This window comes from Pristis pectinata, chromosome 8 (genome assembly GCF_009764475.1).
Source record: "Pristis pectinata isolate sPriPec2 chromosome 8, sPriPec2.1.pri, whole genome shotgun sequence".
NCBI lineage: Eukaryota > Metazoa > Chordata > Chondrichthyes > Rhinopristiformes > Pristidae > Pristis > Pristis pectinata.
Window position 1 is genome coordinate 77248680 of NC_067412.1, and position 23305 is coordinate 77271984.

A 23305-nucleotide genomic window follows, 5' to 3' on the forward strand; every position below is an offset into this window, starting at 1 on the left:
TAGATTCTGAGTGAGTCTTGTTTCAGAAACTTAGACCTAAGGTTTGGATCTTGTTTTCTTCTCATTAGTCTTTAACTATCATGGCTTCTTAAATCATCCAATTGATCTGGGCAATGTTATACCAAAATAATGTCTGTATTAATGTGTGGCTCAATACATGAGTAGTCTAGTGAGGTAAGGATTTTAATTAGGGTGAGATTGCCGTGTCAAAATCAAAAGGAGATGCACTTAATTTAGCACTTAATCAGACGATTGGCTTTCTTTAGACCTCTGATCTTTGACTGGTGTAGTAAACAATATTGACTTTTACTTTATAAAAGAAATACAATATTACACCTCCCACATCTCCTTCCAATACTCAAATAACATGTTCAAAACTACCACTAAATTTCCTTTTGGATGAATTTCTGTAAATAATAGAATATGTAACTTGAAACGAAAAGTAGCTTAGATTAGAGAACCATCACAATATTTAAAAAAAATTGATAGATTAAATAGATTTTGAAGTTATATTCTAGTGTTGCAGAATAAAATGCAGTTATTGTATTATAATTATTAAAGGTGTCTGCAGCAAATGTCATAGCATCTAATGCATTTCTGCTCATCAATATTTCACAGCAATCTTTCATTTGGCAAAACAAAACTTAAAACATTTAATTTCTGAATTAAAATTTTAAAGGGAGGGGAAATTTAATTTCTTTGCATATCCTTACAGGTCATTATATACATCTGTGCTTGTTCAGTTTCAAATGATACAATGCTACTTTAGCTGGTTATGTATATCATGATGCATGACCCAGCCTTGCGTTCCTCTTTTTGGTCTGGATTGTGTTCTAAAACCCTTCAGTTCGATGACTACAGCCCATGACTTCCTTTCAGCCTGCGTTGCTCCCCTTTAGGACATTATTTAGAATATTATTTTTAGGAGGGCAAATGGTATTGATGGCCAAAAAACTACTTGTTCACTTTTTGATTAATTACTTGTGAATGTCTCAGTTTTCCTTTCATAGCACAACCCTTATCTCAGTCCAGGGGTAGTAATGCTGTTTATTGCTTCCCAGCCATGATCAATGTGAGCTCTGTTAACTTGTATAAATTGAACTTGGGACAGTTCAGGTCTGCAAACTAATTAAGGATATGTAGTTTTGAAGAAAATATTGAAGCTTTTTAACCAGTGCTTCATTTAAGAAACTGAGCAGTGATTGTAAAACCCTGCCCCAAAATTTGAAATTGTGTGACCTTAGCTTGGACTCAGTCCCTCCAACTAGCGAAACCTGATTTATAATCTTGGCATATGTAGGCAGAATGTGAAACTATTTCACTTGGATTTCTGATGCAGGTAGATAATATCTGTCATTATTTTAACAGCTGAATTCATATTTATTTACCCTGTATGTATTATTTATTTGAAAGGACATCATGCGAAATCTGAATTGACTCTCTTCTTAACAGGAACAGCGGCATAAAGAGGTACCAATACAACCCCAGTCTGTAACTGCATCCACCACTGTGTCTCCAAGCTCCACATCAGGGAAGAGTATCAATACCACAACAGCAGTTGATCTATTCTCAGTAGCCACACCAGTAACAAGTACTAACAGGTGAAAATCTTTAAATTTAACCTAACTTATAGCTGTGAATCATAAATCTTATTTCACCCATTTAACTCCAGTTTGAGCTCACTTAATTTATCTGAGTTACATGCTGAAAATTTTCAGTTCTTTTGGATATTTTTGTATCAATATATTAAAAAAAATAAAGAATAAAGTAAATTATCAAGAATTGGATTGTAAGAGTAAAATTAATCTTGTCAGGGTACTTGTGTATGAAAATTGTGATTTTTAAAAATACTAAATACATCTAGAATGCATGTTTATAATGTATATGTATATCATGATGCATGACCTAACCTTGTGTTCCTCATTTTGGTCTGGATTGTGTTCCAAAACCCTTCAGTTCTATGACTACAACCCATGACTTCCTTTCAGCCTGTGTTGCTCCCCTTTAGGACATTGGATTGAATATTTACAGTGAAATCAGCAAATTGTTTAGATGTGAAGTGCAAAAAGAATTCCTCAAGTGCAAAGATCACCTTCATTTAATATAATTTTATTTTTTAAAAAATCACTAAATTTGGAAACCAGCAAAACCAGGACTGAAATAGCACACAAAGATTGCCTACCACTTATCAACCTTCTACAGAAAGAAGCTGCTGTTGACGTATACTCATATAAATCTAAAAGAAATCTGCTTCTGATTACTGTTTTCTTTCATGTAGTCTTTTCAGGATCATTTAGAACCCTTTCTGAGCATGAGTGAAAATAGTTTGCTGAAGTATGTATTAGACTGTGATACTTTATTTCAAACTTTTCAACATCTGTCCTGATGAAATCAGTCTTGATAAAGGGTCTCGACCCAAAATATCAACTGTCCATTTCCCTCCGTAGATGCTGCCTGACCTGAGTTCCTCCAGCATTTTGTATGTTGCTCTAGATTTCCAGCATCTACAGTCTCTTGTGTGACTCCAAAATCTGGCTTTTTGTGTTTCCAAAAAATAGTTGATCATTTGTGTTATCTGCTATGATTCTTGCCTCTTGCTGAACTTCATAAAAAGTATTTTAATGTTGATAGCCCTACCCTTTGGCACATCTCCGATAGTGGAGACAGGCTTCGTGCACTTAGGGCCCATTTTCTGGAGCTCAAGAATGGTGACTGAAGGTAGTACAAAATGTGGAAATCTTTGATGTTAACTTCTCAATGGATTCGGTATAGACAAACAGCATGCAGATATAAATTCAAACCAACAAATATACACTTGGATATTGTGGTTAATCACTGAACACTATCCTCCTGCAATTTGCAATTTCAATCTAGGAGTGTCAGAACAACTTTTTATTTTAGAAATTTTCATGTCAAATTAACTTGGAACTTTTTGGTTTCTGATACAGTGCACCCAGTCTTTCCAATGATATCTTCAATCTGCAGTCAGCTTTTGTACCAACAGTGCAGAACACCCCAGCAATATCAACCTCAGTAGCTAATGCCTGGGGAGGTAAGTTGTTCTGATAAACTAACAATTATTTTGACACTATTTTCATTTTGGTAAAGGATGAATTGACCAGTTTGTGCTTGAAGTATAATCAATAGCATTGTTTATTTCACATACATGTATCACTGAGAATTTTTGCTGAGCTTGCAGTACAGAATGCTCAGTAAAGATTTAAAATTGGACATTTCTGGTTTTGCTATGTGGCTGTTTTTATCCTAGTGATATTTTTACAAGATATCTAGCAATTTTTCAGCAAAAATGAAAACCAGAGGAAAGTAGTGAATGGGTAGAAAATGGAAGACAATCAAGAAGGATTTTGGGTATACATTTCAATCAGCAGAAAATAATTATCAGTGTCCCCCAGATATCTGTACTATGGCCTTCCTTTTTCACTATAATAATTATTTAAAAGAAGAAATAAAGAGCCAAACTTGTGTAGCCAAGTTTCCTCACTATACTGAGTTATGAAGGGGCATTGTTGGACTAAGAAAGTGAGTAGGAGTTGTGTTTGAAGTGATCCACTTTGGACCTAAGAAATGCTAAAGATTATGGCAGAGAATACAATGTGGGTCTAGACAACATTCCAGCTGTATTACTGAGAATATGCACGAGGATTAGGTACGCCTCTACTTAAGTACATTTACAACACCAGGCTATTGAAAATAGCCCTGATGTTTCTTGTTCACAAGAGCAAGATAATTCATCAGCTAATCACCACTAAGTCAGTCTACTCTCAGTTATTAACAGAATGAGAAAAGGTGTCATCAATAGTGCTATCAAGCAGCACTTCTAATAACTCTGTACAAAGTTTGGGTTACATCAGAATCACTTGGCTCCAGACTTCTTCATAACCTTGATCCAAACATCGACCAACGAGTTGAATTCCAGAGGTGAAGTCACAGTGACTGTCGTTGACATCATCAAGGAGCTAACTAAAATGGAAGTTAGTGTGCATCAAAGCAAAAATATTTTAATGGTCATATTTTGCACATGATGGTTGTGGTTGTTGAAGGTCAATCATTTAAGCCAATGGAAGTACCAAGTAATGACCTTTTTCCAAGAAAAGGTGTAACCATCTACTCCAGGCATTTTGTTATATTAGTATCCCCCTCCATCAACATCTTGAGGACTGCCGTTTAGTAGAAATTCAACTAGGTCAGCCACATAAATACTTGGCTGCAAGAACAGATCAGAAGCTGGATATTCTGCAGTGATTAACTTGCCTCCTGATACCCCAAAGTCTTTCCACCTTTTACAAGGCCAGAAGGTGTAGCTCCAACAACTCTCCAGTCACCAAGCACAATCTGGGACAAAGCAGCCTGCTTGATTGGTAACCCATCCACCACCAAAATATTAATTCCTTTCATCACCAGTGCATGTGGTTGCTGTTTGTACCATGTATAAAATGTACTGCAGTTACTCACCTAGACTACTCCTGTAGCTCCTCCCAAACCAGCGATCTCTACCACAAGAGAAGACTAGGACTTAAAGGCCATAGGAACACCACTACATGCATGTTCCCTTCCAAGTTGCACATGTTCCTGACTTGAAAATATATATCACTGTTCCTTCATTGTTGTTGAGTACACATCTTGAAATCCCGTCCCCACTGCATTTGTAGATGTACAATCACCAAAGGATTGTAGTGGATCAAGAAGGCAGCTCACCACCACTTTCTTGAGGGCAGTTAAGAATGGGCATTAAATGCAGAATGTGTGCAACACCAGGATCCCAAAAACCTCCAAAGAATTGAATAATTTTTTTCACAGAACTTGCAGAAATAATTGTAAAGGCTTGTGGATTGTTAACCCTTCCCTTGGGGGTGGGGGGGGGGGGGGGGACAGTGGCATTGGAGAACAGAGGATGAGTCTTCCCTCAAATTAGACCACTTCTGGACTACACTGCTTTAAGCTCTCAGCACCTTATCCCAGAAAGGGAGCCTTGAATTTTTAGGGGTTGTAACACAGGTTTACCAGAGTGAGGTTGGAGCTGAGGGAGTTCAGACAAGGTTACACAAGCAAGGGTTGGGTTCACATTATAGAAAATTAGGTGCAAATGAATTGATGCATTCAAAATGACTTATATTTTATTGGATGAATAGAAATTACTACTTGTTTCTGGGGAGTGCAATTGGGACACACTTAACAAGTGATTCAGAGTGATGCCTGGAAATTGTTCACACAAAGGGAGTGGGGAAATCTGAATTTTTCCCCCAAAATAGCTGCCAAGGCTAGTTCAATTGAACTCGTCCTCGGTAGGATCAGCTTGTTTGCTAGACCACATTGGTTTGGATTAGATTAGAAATCAATCTCTAATGTTTAAGCTACTTCTATATTTTTGATATTGATTAATGAAGGAAATCCCACATCACACTAATGCATTGAAGCAAAGTGGACAATTTTTTCAGCACTATTTGAAACAATAATTTGGTGTATAATTATATTTAATTGTAACGCTCAGTGTGTTGAAAATGAATTAATTCAATCTGTATTTGCATCCTTAATATTTAAAATCATCACTCTCAAAGCAGCCCTTAAATGTACGGATTTATACCAGAGATTTTAGTTATGTTACTGATCTCTTTGGAAAAATTCTATATGCAATTTTTCCTCTGTAAATTTATTAGTTTCTATTATTCTGAAAAAAATTTAAGAAAGCTGGAGTGTTAGAATATCTTCTATTTTTTCTGCAGTTGTTTCAAAGAATAAAAACCAGCTGTGGGCTTAAACGGTGTTAATTATGGATCTTGAAAATCTTTTGCTATTAATTTACTAAATTAATGCATTTGAAAATTTGCTGCTCTGAATTTTTCCTTTTTCAAGATGTGTTAAATTTTAATTGGTTGAATAAAAACTATTTCTTCTGATTGGCTGTACCTGGCAATGCCAAACACCAAAATTCTGGATGGCTGCCGGTTACTAGTGGTGTTTCGCAGGGGTCGGTGTTGGAGCCACTTCTTTTTACACTGTATATCGATGATTTAGATTATGGAATAAATGGTTTTGTGGCTAAGTTTGCAGATGACACCAAGGTAGGTGGAGGAACAGGAAGTGTTGAAGAAACAAAGGTTGCAGAGTGACTTGGACAGTTTAGGAGAGTGGGCAAAAAAATGGCAGATGAAATGCAATGTTGAAATGTGTGGTTGTACACTTTGGAAGAAGAAATAAACAGGCAGATTATTATCTAGATGGGGAGAAAATTCAATATTTGTAAGTGTAAAGGGACTTGGGGGTCCTCATGCAGGATACCCTAAAGGTTAACCTCCAGGTTGGGTCAGCAGTAAAGAAAGCGAATGCTATGTTGGCATTCATTTCAAGAGGAATAGCGTATAAAAGTAAGGATGTGTTGATGAGGCTCTATGGGGCACTGGTGAGACCTCATTTGAAGTAGTGTGTGCAGTTTTGGGCCTCTTAGAAAGGATGTACTGATGTTGGAGAGGGTTTAGAGAAGATTTACGAGGATGATTCCCAGAAAGACAGGGCTGACATATGAGGAGCGTTTGTTGGCTCTTGGACTGTATTCATTGGAGTACAGAAGAATGAGAGGGGACCTCATAGAAACATTTCGAATGTTGGAAGTACTGGACAGAGTAGATGTGGCTAAGTTGTTTCCCATGGTGGGTGAGTCCAGGACAAGAGGGCATGGTCTTAGAATTAGAGGGTACCCATTTAGAACAGAGATGAGGAGAAGTTTCTTTAGCCAGGGGGTCGTGGATTTATGGAATTCTTTGCCACATACAGCTGTGGAGGCCCGATCATTGGGGGTGTTTAAGGTGGAGATTGATAGGTGTCTAATTAGTCAGGGTATCAAAGGATATGGGGAAAAGGCTGGGAACTGGGGCTAGATGGGAGAATAGTTTAGCTCATGGTGAAGCAGTGGAGCAGACTTGATGGGCTGAATGGCCTACTTCTGCTCCTTTGTCTTGTGATCTTATGAAAAATATGAAACTTCCTGTGGATGATGTATCATGGGTCCCATTTTAAGAAGCAAATTCTTGAATATTTATGTAATATTACAGTAAATTGACATAATAAAGGCATCAATAATAGTGTACAGAATGTATTTCATTAAGACAATAAAGATGTATAGATTTTGGATAATATTGCCCACTGAATAACAGAGTTGTTGTGATGGGGGATTTTAATTTCCCAAACATCGACTGGCATCTCCAGACAGTGAGGGGTTTAGATGGGGTGGAGTTTGTTAGGTGTGTTCAGGAAGGGTTCTTGACACAGTACGTAGATAGACCTACAAGAGGAGCGGCTGTGCTTGATCTGATATTGGGAAATGAACCTGGTCAGGTGTCAGATCTCTCAGTGGGTGAACATTTTGGTGATAGTGATCATAATTCTATCTCCTTTATGTTAGCACTGGAGAGAGATAGGAATAGACAGACTAGAAAGGTGTTTAGTTGGAGTAAAGGGAATTATGAGGCTCTCAGGCAGGAAATTGGAAGATTAAATTGGGAACAGATGTTCTCTGGGAAAAGTACAGAAGATATGTGGCAAATATTCAGGGGGTATTTGTGTGGAGTTCTGCATAGATGTTCTGATGAGACAGGGAAGTCACGAGAGGATACAGGAACCGTGGTGTACGAAGGCTATAATAAATCTAGTCAAAAGGAAAAGAAAAGCATACAAAAGGTACAGAGAGCTAGGTAATGTTAGAGATCTGGAAGAGTACAAGGCTAAAAGGAAGGAATTTAAGAAAGAGATTAGGAGAGCCAGAAGGGGACATGAGAAGGCCTTGGTGGGCAGGATTAAGGAAAACCCCAAGGCATTCTACAAGTATGTGAAGAGTAAGAAGATGAGATGCAAAAGGATAGGGCCTATCAAGTGCAGCAGTGGAAAAGTGTGTATGGATCCAGAAGAAATGGCGGAGGTACATAATGAATACTTTACGTCAGTATTCACCACGGAAAAAGATCTGGGGGATTGTAGTGGGGACTTGCAGCGGCCTGAAAAGCTTGAGCATGTACATATTAGGAAAGAGGAGGTGCTTAAACTTTTGGAAAGCATCAAGTTAGATAAGTTGCTGGGACCAGATGAGATGTACCCCAGGTTGCTGTGGGAGGCGAGGGAGGAGATTGCGGAGCCTCTGACGATGATCTTTGCGTCATTGATGGAGACGGGAGAGGTTCTGGAAGATTGGAGGGTTACAGATGTTGTTTCCTTATTCAAGAAGGGGAGTAGGGATAGCCCAGGGAATTATAGACCGGTGAGTCTTACCTCAGTGGTTGGTAAGCTGATGGAGAAGATCCTGAGAGGCAGGATTTATGAACATTTGGAGAGGTATAATATGATTAGGGATAGTCAACATGGCTTTGTCAAGGACAGGTCCTGCCTTACGAGCCTGATTGAATTTTTTGAGGATGTGTTTAAGCACATCGATGAAGGGAGAGCAGTAGATGTAGTGTACATGGATTTCAGCAAGGCGTTTGATAAGGTACCCCATGCAAGGCTTATGGAGAAGGTGAGGAGACATGGTATCCAAGGGGACGTTGTAGTGTGGATCCAGAACTGGCTGGCCCACAGAAGGCAAAGAGTGGTTGTTGAAGGGTCGTATTCTGAGTGGAGGTCAGTGACCAGTGGTGTACCTCAGGGATCTGTACTGGGACCCTTACTCTTTGTGATTTTTATAAACGACCTGGATGAGGAAGTGGAGGGGTGGGTTAGTAAGTTTGCGGATGACACGAAGGTTGAGGGTGTTGTGGACAGTTTGGAGGGCTGTCAGAGGTTACAGAGGGACATAGATAGGATGCAGAGTTGGGCTGAGAAGTGGCAGATGCAGTTCAACCCAGATAAGTGTGAAGTGGTTCATTTTGATAGGTCAAATATGTTGGCGGAATATAGTATTAACGGTAGGACTCTTGGCAGTGTGGAGGATCAGAGGGATCTTAGGGTCCAAGTCCATAGGACGCTCAAAGCGGCTGCGCAAGTTGATTCTGTGGTTAAGAAGGCATATGGTGTATTGTCCTTCATCAATCGGGGGAATTGAATTTAGGAGCCGAGAGGTATTGTTGCAGCTATATAGGTCCCTGGTCAGACCCCACTTGGAGTATTGTGCTCAGTTCTGGTCACCTCACTACAGGAAAGATGTGGAAGCCATAGAGAGGGTGCAGAGGAGATTTACAAGGATGCTGCCTGGAATGCATGCCTTGTAAAAACATGCCTTATGAAAGCAGGTTGAGGGAATTCGGCCTTTTCTCCTTGGAGAGATAGAAGATGAGGAGGGACCTGGTAGAGGTGTATAAGATGATGAGAGGTATTGATCGGGTAGATAGTCAGAGGCTTTTCCCCAGGGCCGAAATGATGGCCACAAGAGGACATAGGTTTAAGGTGCTGGGGAGTAGATATAGAGGAGATGTCAGGGGTAAGTTTTTTTTACTCAGAGTGGTGAGTGTGTGGAATGGGCTGCCGGAAACGGTGGTGCAGGTGGATACGATGGGGTCTTTCAAGAGACTGTTAGATAGGTACATGGAGCTGAGTAAAATAGAGGGCTATGGGTAAGCCTAGTAATTTCTAGGGTAGGGACATGTTTGGCACAGCTTTGTGGGCCGAAGGGCCTGAATTGTGCTGTAGTTTTTCTATCTTCTATGATGTCAATGGTACTTGATCAGTTCAGTGATGCCTTTGCAACATTGAAATACTACATGTACTTTATGTCGTCGTGTTTAGGCGATGACTATTAAATATTTGTACATATTTGTTTAGGCTTCTACCACAGAATCAAATAGCTTGGAATACAATGATACGTGAATTTGATCCATGTTGGGCAAATATGGCCAGACTACCTAAACAAAATTTATTTTTTAAAGCAATTTAGTTTTTAATTTTTTGAGTAACATAATGCTTGCCAAACATTGTGCTTCATTTTTCTATGTCTTTTATTGAGAGTCAAATCACTTTCTGCAAGGGTACTTGGATTTTTATGATTGCCTTGCCTACTTCCTTCCTACTTCTAAGAAAGTCCTGAAATGATTTTTTTTTCCAGTCCTGTCTTATGCAGTTTTTGTCAATTTTATTAAACTAATAATAACAATTATCCTGTTTTGTATCTTAAATAAATACAAGGTGATTTCTTAAATCTTGTAAAATATCCATGGAAATTTTCCCCCTTCCCCTCCAATATCTTCAGTTGTCAGCTTCCATTCTAGCTGAGAAAGCAGGTTTTCGGACTCATGCATATTACATTAGCCCAACACATTTGGGTCACATTGTTGGTCATGTCTGGCTCCTCATCTCTGATCATATACAGCAAAATAAAAGTTCACAAAGCTCTAAATATCTTTTTCAATCATTCATTCATTCATTCTGAATCCTGAGAATTTTTTGACTTCTATGTCCCCAACCCTAAACAAAAAAAAATTAAATCCTGTCTCTTCTTGCCCTTGCTCTGATTTGGAGAATAGATCTTCTGGTTGGGGGTAAGCACTTTTAAATGCATATCTAAAATATAACATAGATGAATATGGGCTATGGTGCTTTTTCTTTAGTAAGTGGATTTGTGGCTTACTAATATCTGGAATACCTTGAGATACCATAGATCAGCACAAAAGTATACATGATTCTCTACTGAAGTGCTTCCAGAGATTGAGCCTTTTTGTATACAGGTATTAAAGTACATTTCAAAATTGGACATTTATCCCTGCATTAGTTTTAAATGCATTGAGTGCTTACTGGTCACTTTGACTCAATCTAATACAAAGTTTACATTTATGATAGATCTATGAATGATACCTAAACTAGTGAAAATAATAATTGTAAGGATGAAGAAAGTTTTAAGAATCGAGAAATCTCTGGTTATAAGTGGATGTTAATTTGGTCTATTGTAATCATATGTTTCATTAGGGTAGAATAGTGCAAACTACTTACTTTGGTTAGGTTACAGCTTTATAATTCAGGATTCTTATAGTGGTTAAATGACTTTTGAATGAAGAAGGATCAAGTCTGTTTTATAATTTAACAATGTTAAGGTCCATAGACCAACATAAAGTCAAAGTAGAGGTGAAGTAGAAGTTTTGAAGCTAATCTTTGAGTTTAAGAGCCTGCTGCTTTCAAAAGTTAAAGCTGAAGAAGATGGATTTCATTTGCAGAGCAAGAATGATGTATGATTGTTGTGACAAGTATTTCTGTAATAGCTTCTATTGATGGAGTCTAGGAGAGGAAAAAAAAAGTTGTCATATTATTGTCGTTTTGATTTGTCTTATTAAAATATAGTTAACATTGGTCCTCTGGAAATTTCTCACTCTCCATCTAATGGACCCCTTTTCTGCTTCTGATGGTTGCATTGACTTCGTCATTTGGAGTTCCTTGATATCCAGCCAGTTGAAGATGTAATACAAACCATAGTTGGATTCGGTGCAAAGAACGCACTGGTTCACCATTTTAGCAGTAAATGGAAATTGCCACTTATTATTTAAATTTGTATTCAATCTCATTAATACAGGTTCTCACACAAGTTACCTGTTTTGATCTAATTTGTTGTTTTGTAATTGCTTTTGCTGGTCTACTTTAACCCTTTGCCTTTTGTTTTTTTTCTCTAAGCTATGCTACATAGCTAGAATTTCTCTTTGTGGAGGGTGCATAGAATCCTTGTTCATTTCACATTATCAGAACTAAAGCTTGGAAACTCCCAAGGTTTCCACAGGGATAATATTGGCAATTTAAATGACTCAAGAACAGAGTCATCATGACAAGAGTTTTAGGTTCCATTGATGACTGTTCCATGCTTTAGTCGACTGTGTCAGCAACAGATATCAGATTACAGAGTGTGCCACAAATGATTGACAGTTCCAAACTTCCATTTAGAGGCAAGTCACGCTTCAAGAGTGGTGTGATGGGCAAAAAAATATTGCAATAAAATGCAATTTTTTGCCACTTGACTTTGTAACTGATAACATATTTGACTTCTATTTATTGTGTTCTCTGTCTCCCAACACCAACCCTCCCCCTCCCCCTCCAGGCTTGATCTGCCCATCATCCTTCACCCTTCCTCGGTCTACCAATCACCTACCGGCCTGACTCACCACTCCCCCCCTCCCCCCCCCCCACCTTTATATTGGATACCTTCCCTCTCCACTCTTCGTCCTGATGCAGGGTTTCAATCCGAAACGTTGACATTTCCTTTCCCTGACAGATCTTGCTCGACCCGCCGAGTTCCTCCAGCGGACTATTGTTTGAGTGTCAGTATTTTGACTGACTGAATTGATGCCATTTTTTTTCAGATATGCATAAATTGGTTTGAATCTAAAGCTCTTGGGGAAGGACAGGGGGGAAATTGGTTGGTACTCACAAAAGGATCGTTATTGTAGATTTTTTTCTCACATAGTCTTCTACCTGTGCATCCATTTCAAAATGTCCTTCATAGCCAACGAAGTACGTTTAGAAATTAGTCATTTTTCTGATGTAGGAAGTATAGTGAGCAATTTGCTTATTGCAGACTCTCAAAATGGCATTGTGTCAATGACTGGATAATGTTTCAGTAAAGTTAATTGTGAGTTAAATATGGGCCAAAAGATGAGTTAAATCCCCTGCTCTTCCAAATGGTGTAATGGAATCTTTTACATGTACTTGACTACCTTTAGGTTTAAAATCTCATCGGAGTGAGTGATGAGATTCCCTTACTGGTGTGGCTGCTTTTCTGTGTTTATTTTTAATCATTACAAGTTTGAAGAGTCTTTACATAAAAGATCATTTGCCTGCTTTGTGACATATTCACATTTGCAAAAATGCATTTCACCCATATAGTGAAATGAAAAAAGTTTAGTACTACACATAATTTCTGTAACTTTCTTCTAGATGTATTCAACTCTTTTGCTGAACCAAGTCCTGCTACATCTACAAAAATTGAACATTTTCCTGAGGTAGACATCTTTGATGCAGGTATCTAATGTATATAATAATTGCAGTGTAGTGATGACGTATCTAGAACAATATAAAGAATTATGGAAATTGTTGTACAGGAAGTGGGCATTTGGCCACCATGCTAGTTTCCCTATGCAAGTGGACCTATTCTAACCCCATTTTCCATATCAAACCGGAAATTTTATTTGTTGGTTTGCAGACTATCTTACTCATTTTTTAAATTTTAATTTGCCATCATTTTATGGTACAATTGAGTTGAAATCTTACTACCTTTTTCAAGGAAGAAATTATGGCCTCTAATTGAGGCAGTATCTTAACTATTATTTTAAATCAAGGATGGTTTTAATTTTTTTTTAATTGTTCCTGAATGGTTATGAATTTTAGCTTGTCATGATTCAGAGAATGACTTTAAGTATTTTGCTGATTTATAACAGATGAACTGCAAATACATAGAATTTTAAGTTATGCATCCATATATCTAATGTCCAAAATTGTAATCACATATATATTTACTAAATTGTCATTTATGAATATGGAAGCTGATTGATGCATGTTGAAATTGTGCTCCTTGGGAAAGCACAAATTTTCATAGAGGAGATCCAAGGAATTGATTTCTTTTAAAAAGGAAAGACACGATAAGAGTGAACTAGCGAGAAATATAAAAACAAAGGAAAAATCTAGTGAGGTCAAACGTGGGTCCCTTAGTCAGAGACAGGAGAATTTATACTGGGAAATAAAGAGATTAGAAAGAAATTAAACAAATACTTTGTCTATCTTCATGGTAGAAGACACAAACTTGCCAGAACACAAGGACTATTTATCTGTTGTTCATGAGAGAAATTAGTACTAGTAGAAAAATAGTACTAATGAAGTTTGTGAGATAGAAAGGCAATAAATTCCAAAGTTCTGATGATCTAGATCCCAGAGTTTTAAGAGATAGCAATGAAGATGTTTTGTGCATTAGATTTTTGGAATGGTTACTACAGTTTTAGAGGTTAAACAACATGAGTTTGCAGTTTAAGAAAGGAGGTAAAGAGAAAGCAGGGTGCTACCATTTTGGTAGCCTAATGTATTAGGAGAGAGCATGCTAGAAGATTTTATGAAGGATGTAATAACAGAAACATTTTTTTAAAAAAAAAAGAGAGGATTGAGCAGACAGCTTGAATTTATGAAAGGGAAATCAAGTTTGACTATTCTTTTGGAGTTATCTTAGGATTTGACTAGTAGAATAGCTAAGTGAATGTGGTGTATTTCGATTTTTAAAAGGATTTCGATAAGATGTCACATAGGTTGATCAGCAAAGTTAGGGCACGTGGAATTGGGTTTAATATATTGCCGTGTATTTAGTATTGGTTAACAGGAGGCAAAGAGTGTGAATAAACAAGTCCTTTACTTTGGCAGACAGTGACTAATCGGATAATGTAAGGATCAGTGCTTGGGCCCCAACTATTCTTAATCGATATCAACAATTTAACTGGGGAAACCTAATGTCATATTTCCAAGTTAACTGATGATACTAAATTACACTGGATTGTGAGTAGCGAGAATGTAAAGAGACGTCAAGGGAATACCATCAAGCTAAGTGAGTGGGTTAAGAAAAAAAAGGAATACAATATGGAAAAAATGAGGTCATCCACGTCGGTGCACAAAACAGAGGAAATGTTTTTTTTAATTAGTGGCAAATTGAGAAATGTTGATGTTCAAAGGGATCTACATGTCCTTGTTCACAAGTCTCTGGAAGCTAATAGATGCAATAATAAGAACATAAATTGTAAGTTGGCCTTTTGTATAAGAGGATTTGAGAATAGGAGTAAAAAATCACTTCAATTACTGTATATATGACAACACTAGGATATACTGGCCATTGGGAGTACAAGGAAGATTCACCCGACTGGTTGCTGGATAGTGAGTTTAGCATAGATTGAGTGGACTAAGTTTATATTCTCCAGAGTTTAGAAGAATGAGGGTGATTTCATTGACGATAACAAAATTCTTACAGGGTTTGACATTGAGGTTATGGGAAGGATGTTTTCCTGGCTGAGGAGTCTAGACCCAAGAATTATAGTCTCGGAATTTAGGATAGATCATTTAAAATTGCGATCGGAAAAACTTTGTTCACACAGACAGTGGTGAACTTGGAATTCTCCACCCTGGAGGACTGTCAAAACAGAGATCAATGAACTGCTGGATATTAAAGGAGTAAAGACTATTGGGATAGTGCAGAAAAATGGAGCAAAGGTAGAAGATCGGCCATGATCATAATGAACAATAGTGCAGGCTCAAAGAGCCATATTGTCTTCTCCTGATCCTAATTCTTATGTTATCCGAATTTCTGGATTTTCTCCCTTTTTCTGGATCAGATTCTTTCAGCTCAAAAGGATCAGCTTCTGTTCCTGAAGTTATTTCTACCCATGATCCCTTTCTTGGTGAGTTGCTTTCCTTTTGAAAAGTAAGTGAGCTGCTTCTCTCCATTTTCTCATTGCTGTCTGCCCCTGCATACTTGTTTGCTCTTGGCTTCTCACCCAGTTAATCTCTCATGCTTTTTATGCTTTTATGTTGCATCACAGCTTACTTATGCTCTCAACTGCTCATTATCCCTCTTCACACTCTTTTCCTGCTCACTTGGACTATAATCCTTTGCAGGCAAATGTGCACATGCATTCTTTGCTTTTTCCCCTCTTTCCAAAATGCACTCCTTCTAATGCAAATGCTTGTTTCTGCCACCCATCCCTTCAATTGTGTTTTCACTACATTTTCTCTTGCACAGATTTTTTTTATATACTTCACACAGATGTTTTATCTTTTTCCTATCAGAAGATGTCTGCAGCACCACAGCAACTGGTGAATTCATCCTGCCAGTCTCCCACTCTCTCGTATGTGCAGGGTGTCCATAAGTTGGACATTCGTAACCTGGGGAGGACCTGTATCCAGAAACATTCTTTCCCATCCAGTTCCTGAATTTTTATTCTAATTAATCTTAAACATCAATTTATGGGGAGAAGTTGTTTTAATCATTTACACATTTTCTTCCTCCTAATTTGAACCTGTCTTCTCATGTGCTCACAGTTTGTTTAAGCAATGAAGGTTTCTTTTTTCACTTTCACTCTTTTGTGTATGTCCATAAATTCATTTCTTCATGGTCAGAAGTGGATGCATTACTTAAGGGTAAAATCAGAATAGAGTGCTGAAATGCTTATTATGTTGGTAAAAAAATTTAGTCTTGAATTTGAGCATTTGAAGACCTGAGAGCTGACTACTGTTGATATCACAAACAGAAAAAAATTAAATTTACAAATTTGGTTTTGGCTGCAAAGGGATATATTTGTAAAGTTCAAAGTAGCTTATGTGAGGTAAATAGAGTTTGGTTTTTCATAAGGTTGTAATATAACCTACAAATATTATTCAATTGAACAAGATAAAATCGTAGAAATAAACACCAACTGGATAAAGGAAAATAGGAAATGATTTATCATAGTTGGTGTTAGATGGGATTTGGGGGTGGAACTGGGTGGTGTAGTTCTTATTCTGCTCACCTGTATTATCTATGTTCATGCAAACCAAAAACTCGGCTATTTAGCTTACTCCCAATTCCCAACTCTTGACCTATAATTTTATAGGTGGTTGTCCAGCTATCTTTAAAATGTGATGAGTTTTTCTCCCTCCATCACCCTGTCCCAGGCTCTGACCTGACCAGGTGAATTTTCTTTTGTTTGTTTTCTCAACTCTCCTCTAATCATTAGCATAGAAACCAGCTCCCTGGCCATACCAAACAACCCTCAACTAGTCAGTCAGATCCACAGGCATCAGACTTCATAATTGGAGAATTACACATCACTGACTGCCTATATCTAATTGGAAGGTACATGATAGAGCTTTAATAATTTTGTAACAAACTGTACTTTTTACACAGCCGTTGCATTGCTATGATTGAGTACTTCTGTAGAAGTGAAGTATGTTGGCACCAGAGTTTCAAATTTGCGGTGAATTTGAAGATCCTAAGTACTCCCTTTTTGGAATAATGGACTTAGTCATTTTTGGAAACAACCGGTATTAAAAGGAAGAAAGTGTATTGGTATGGTCATTTGAGGAAAATTTATAGATCAACCAGAATAATGCTATTCCCAGAAACATCAGTTGGTAAAAGAACAAGGTTTTTGAATTGGAGTTTTTAATGTTACTGTCAGTTCTCTTACCTATCAGTTCTGAGAGTTGTGTATTCATGCCTCTCTGTGCACTTTAGATTGGTACTGTGTGTGAGGTATGCTCTTTTGGATGTGTAAAATTCTACGTCTTGTTGAAGATGACCAGAGAATTTTGACAAACGTTCCTTTCTCAACCAATATCATTGAAACAAGTGATCAAATTATTGGCTTAATTGTTGTTTGTGGAATCATGAGTATATATAATGACTGCATCATTTCAAAAGTAACCAATTTTTATAAACCACTTTGGGATATCTAATGGATGTAGTAAGGCACTATATAAAAGTCAGTTCCTTTCTTGTCTTTGTGTTTTCTGAATAATGATTCATTGGATCAAACTTTTTTTTCCTAGGGTTTACTCCTCAACCTGTCCCTCAGATGATTGTTCCAACAACAATGAACGTGGACTTTGACTCAGTGTTTGGATCCAAGTTGGGTGTCAGTGAAGCCCAGAATGCAAGCGGTAACAGCATGTCCTAAATTGCCTTATTTATACTAAATCTTTCCAGTATGTCACAAATTGTTGCAACATTTGCAGTAATAATGTTATTATATGCTCTAACAAAGCCATTTTTATTGAGGCTTTGCAGTTTAACTTTCTCCCCCAAGCAAGAGCTCAATGTTCCTCATCGTCTGGTAAGGTAAATTGACCTGATAACTATCAAGAGATTTAGACCTAGATATTTGGTCTGTCAATTAATTATTCAGTTCTCTTCCTTTGGTAAACTACCTGGTGAAATCTAGTAGATTTGCATTATGGCATCCCAATAATAGAGAGGCCCAAGGGCCATTATGGGGTGCACCTTGAGGCAATTTATTTGGAGCATTTTCTGGCTTACTTTTAACTCCTTTAAAATTTCATGAAGTGCTGTGCCAATAGATGACATAATAGGAACACAGGAGTGTGAATGAGCTATTTAGTCCCAAAGCCTGATCCACCATTCAGTGTAATCAAATTGAATAATCAAAGAATACATCAGAAATCAATCAATTGTGGGGCTTAAAATTAAGAATTGACCAAGCATCGATTGCCATTGTGTTTGTAGAAATGTTTCCACCTTCACTTTATTACACATATAATGTTAATTTAAATGGGCCATGCTGGAAACTGTTAGGAATTCTTTCAGAAAATGAAAATTAGATCTTTTAATGTCTTTGGAGTTTCTTTTCTATTGAGCATGCTCCATATACACTGCATGGACCTCTGACGTTGATTCAGCTTTCTTCTTACTCATTCTGTTTACATGCTTCCATTTTGACCTGATGTCTTCCTTCTAAATGAATGGTGAGTTGGATTTCATTGCTTGGCTGATGAAAATCTGGTAACTAGCAATCATATTTAGTTTTACTCGCACCTATAAGACCATGAAGGTTGTGAACTTAGTACATGCATGTCTTTCTGTCTGTGTTTTCAAATGTGTGTCTGATCATGCCTGTCTTTGATTTTGTCTGTTTGTCTTTTCAATCAATAAAATGTCTTGCTGTGAACATAAAACAATAACTTGTACTTATATACACATTTATAAGAACATAAGAAATAGGAGCAGAAGTAGGCCATCTGGACTGTCGAGCCTGCTCCGCCATTCAATAAGATCATGGCTGATCTGGCCACGGACTCAACTCCACTTACCTGTCTTTTCACCATAACCCTTAATTCCCCTACTATGCAACAATCTATCTAATTGTGTCTTAAATATATTTAATGAAGTAGCCTCTACTGTTTCCTTGGGCAGAGAATTCTACAGATTCTCACTGTTCTCTGGGGGGAAAAGCAGTTTCTCCTCATCGCCATCCTAAATCTATTCCCCTGAATCTTGAGGCTGTGTCCCCTAGTTCTAGTCTCACCTACAAGTGGAAACAAATTTCCTGCCTCTATCTTATCTATCCCTTTCATAATTTTATGTTTCTATAAGATCCCCTCTCTTCTGAGTTCCAGCAAGTATAGTCCCAGGCGACTCAATCCCCCCTCGTCTCTGGAATCAACCTGGTGAGCCGCCTCTGCACCACCTCCAAAGCCAGTACATCTTTTCTCAAGCAAGGAGACCAGAACTGCACGCAGTACTCCAGGTGCAGCCTCACCAGTACCCTGTACAGTTGCAGCATATCCTCTCTGCTCTTAAATTCAATCCCTCTAGCAATGAAGGCCAACATTCCATTTGCCTCTTGATAACCTGTTGCACCTGCAAACCAACCTTTTGTGATTCATGCACAAGCACTCCCAAATCCCTCTGCACAACAGCATGCTGCAGTCTTTCATGATTTAAATAATAATCAGACCTTCTACTTTTCCTTCCAAAGTGGATGGCCTCACATTTATCAACGTACTCCATCTGCCAGATCCTTGCCCATTCACTTAACCTATCTATATCTCTCTGCAGACTCTCTGCATCCTCTGCACAATTTGCTTTTCCACTCAATTTAGTGTCATCTGCAAACTTAGATACGCTACACACGGTCCACTCTTCCAAATCGTTAATGTATGTCGTGAACAGTTGCGGGCCCAGCACTGACCCCTGTGGCACTCCGCTCTCCACTGACTGTCAACCAGAGAAACACCCATTTATCCCTACTGTCTGCCTTCTATTGGTTAACCAATCCTCTATCCATGCTAATACATTACCTCCAACTCCATGCATCCTTATCTTATGGCTAAGTCTTTTATGTGGCACCTTATCGAACGCCTTCTGGAAATCCAAGTATACTACATCCATTTGTTCCCCTCTATCCGCTGTGCTTATTATATCCTCAAAGAACTCCAGTAGGTTTGTTGAACAGGACCTGCCCTTCCTGAATCCATGCTGCATCTGCCTAATGGAACCACTTCTATCCACACGTCTTGCTATTTCTTCCTTAATGATAACTTCAAGCATTTTCCAAAGTACAGACGTTAAGCTAACTGGCCTATAGTTACCAGCCTTTTGCCTATATCATTGTTTTAAACAGTGGCGTGACATTTGCTGTCTTCCAATCTGCCGCGACCTGCGGAATATCACAAAACATCCCAAGGAACTTCACAAAACCTGCACGTCAAGCCACAAGAACATATAAAAGAGATGGCCATAAATCTGGTCAAGAGGATTAAAGAAAATATTTAATAAAGTTTTTGATAAAGACAAAAAATGACTGATTTTTAACCTTGCATTTCAACTCATAATTACAAATGATTTCAGTAAATGTTAAATGCATGAAAATTTTAATCACTTTGACTTCACTCAAAGAATACCTTTTATTTTGTCTGGATAGCAAAGCAGTTTGAGTAGTAATTTTAGATTTCTGTAAAATGTGGGGAACTCGTGTGTATCACAAAATTCCTCAATAACTCCGGAAAAATAGATAAGAACTACTTTGGAGGATTTTGCAGGTGATGTTTGTTTTAATCTTGTAATTCTATTATTTTCTTACAAGGTTTTGGTCAACCAGGTGAAATGTTGATGCCAACTCTCCTTGCCAAAAATCAGACAGCGCCACCATCAGTGAGCCAACAGAATAACAAGCTATTAGCCACTGACTTGGATTCATCCCTCGCTAACCTTGTGGGCAGTATGTATATAAGAACAAGATGACTTGTGCTTTAGCATGTGAAATTCTTTTTCTAAATTTACTTCAACGATGATGAAAATTAAAAAATCTGCATTTGTTGGACACTTGAAATAAAAAATAAAAAAAACTGGGAATACTCAGCAGATCAGGCAGCAGCCGTGGATAGAGAAACAGTTAATGTTTCAGGTCAAAGACTCTTCATCAGAACTGGGAAAGTGAAAAAACAAATTAGTTTTAAGTTACAGAGAGGGTGGGGTGGATAGGATGAAGGGGAAAAAATTGATAGGATGAGGCCAAGGTTTTTGGGGTGATTCTTTAATTCAAAGGAATGTGAAATTAACAGCAAAGTATTGGTACTTGGGGACTTCGGGCAAAACTGGCACATGCCCCTTTGCAGAGCTGTTGTAATGTGTATTTTCTGGCATTTTTTTCAATTTCAAGGTCTACATTTTTTTTCATATAGCAACTTTTTTTGTGAGGGGGAAACTGTAATAAAATCTATTACAAAACAAATATTGCTACATCCTCGGGATGACTTGATGTACTTCCTAGGTAATAACTTAGTTCTAAATTATTGTTATAGAGATAAATCAGCCAAATTCAGCAAGATCCCACAAATAGCCATACAATAATCCATATCATTACTGGTGATTTGAGAAAAAAATTATTAATTAGAGCACCAAACAACAGCAGAACAGTCCATTGAATTGTGCTTTGGACTTTTTGAGTTCACCCAAACAGGTAGACCAGGAGTCAGTTTACCATTTCTTACAAAGCTTCAGAACTAAGTGATTAATTTTAGGTTATATCGATGTCTTGAATTGAGCCTTGAATACATAGCTGCGTTAAGAAATCAAGCTGGCTTTCTTTGTTTTTCTTGAAGTAAAAATAAATCTGCCTGATATTTCTCCACATTTTCACTGTCTCTGTTCTGTGGTGCTGATCAAGACCATAATTGACTATTGAAGCTCCATTCACTTTTCCTTCTTTTCATAGATTTGAATTTTGGAGGAACCCCAATGAAAAAGTAAGCACTTTAATATTAAATAATGTTACTGGTTCAGGAATCAGGATTTAACTGGGAAGCAAAATGGAGAACAGGTGAAGTAGATTTGGTGTTAGTCAAAAGGCTATCTTCCACAGTGGGGAAAATGTCAAATGGAGACCCAGGAGACCGCAGATGCTAAAATCTGGAGCAACAAATTGCTGGAGGAACTCGGCGGGTCAGGCAGCATCTGTGGAGGAAAATGGACAGTCAAGGTTTCAGTTCAAAACCCTTCATTTGGATTGAAAAAAGTAGAGGGGAGATGGCCAGCATAAAGGGGTGGGGACAAGAGCTGGCAAGGTGGAGCCATCCAGGTGAGAATGGAAAGCTGGAAATATCAAATTTTTGTTTGGATTATTGTTTGCCCTCATTAGAAACTGAACTAAACAGGAACTGTGGAGGAGAGGGGGCGGGGGGACAAATCAACTCTCGTTAAACAAATTCCTTGCTTGCAACCAAAACTCAGAGTAAATTGGAACTTGTGTATGACAATTTTTGGCATGGTGTTGACTCCAAAGATACTTGGCTTTTCCTAGCATAATCTATACTCTCATCATCTGTGAATTACTGTCTTCCCTATCACCAACATTGTCAGCCTCCATTTCCATAAATCTGTACCATTAATATGTGGGAAATGTATGAGTTTCATCCCTCTTATCCAAAGAACTTTGTATATTGCATGTATTTTCCCTTTCCAAGTCTCATATGTTAATGAACCTCTTTGATTTTAGTTATAGATACATTATGGAACAGTTAAATTGAAAGTAATTAGCAATGTTAAATTACTGATCTGTATTTTGAGTCAATTCTGCATGGAAACCCTTGGCTCTATTTGTATTTCTGGATATATGTATGGAGAAATTTACATTCATTTCTCTGATTTGTTTTACAGTAATGAAGTGTAATAACTAAAAGAGAAATATCCTACTTGACCTAGGAGTTATAAGTATGTAGCTTAAGCAAATGTTTAGAATTTAACCAGTTAAAGTTACGTGGCTAATCAAAACAGATAACATCCCAGATTCCTGCTATTATTTCTACCTGGATATTCCTACTCATTAGGGGTATTTGTAAACAAACATTGAGTAATCCTGCTTTTCACTGGCAGGTTTGATCAGGACAGATCTGACCTACAAAAATTCATTCCAGGTCCAGCACTGAATGACTGTAGGATGGCATTTGTCTTGTGGTCCCTCAAATCCCAAAAGGCAATTGTCCACAGTTGCTCCACGAAAAACAGCATCAGTAGCAAGATCAGAGTTTAGAAGGTGGCAGAGGAAGGAGTAGGCTCTGTGCAATATCATTGGTGGTTTAGGGAGTGAGCAGCAGCAGTAGTCCAAATGGATGCTTCTAATAGTCCCTCACTACTTAGTGGGAGTGAGTAGAGATTGGGACTGGACTGTGAGACATAAAAAATTTGTGTGGGATGGGGAGTGAGATTAGATTCAAATGCTATGTGGGGTAGTATTTTAGTACAGAGGGTGATGAACCAAAGGCCAGAGTAAGTTGCATGCATAAAATTGTCTTGACATCACCTTTTTTTTTGATTGGCAGCTACATATGTAGAGTATTAAGGTAGATAAATTCCCAGGGTTTGATGGAA

At 37.9% G+C, this 23305-nt stretch overlaps 1 protein-coding gene across 4 annotated transcripts in view; it reads left to right on the top strand.

Annotated features, from left to right (window-relative positions):
- Positions 1-23305, top strand: part of LOC127573260 (phosphatidylinositol-binding clathrin assembly protein-like) — an 86814-nt gene that overhangs the window by 54399 nt on the left and 9110 nt on the right. The window contains exons 11-17 of one of the 4 annotated variants that reach the window (XM_052021302.1): positions 1453-1601; positions 2949-3052; positions 12850-12933; positions 15276-15341; positions 17470-17580; positions 20523-20657; positions 21654-21684. In XM_052021302.1, coding sequence (XP_051877262.1) covers positions 1453-1601; positions 2949-3052; positions 12850-12933; positions 15276-15341; positions 17470-17580; positions 20523-20657; positions 21654-21684 — 680 coding nt within the window. The remainder of the gene's footprint in view (positions 1-1452; positions 1602-2948; positions 3053-12849; positions 12934-15275; positions 15342-17469; positions 17581-20522; positions 20658-21653; positions 21685-23305) is intronic. The other 3 variants (XM_052021303.1, XM_052021304.1, XM_052021305.1) reach the window with 3 other exon arrangements.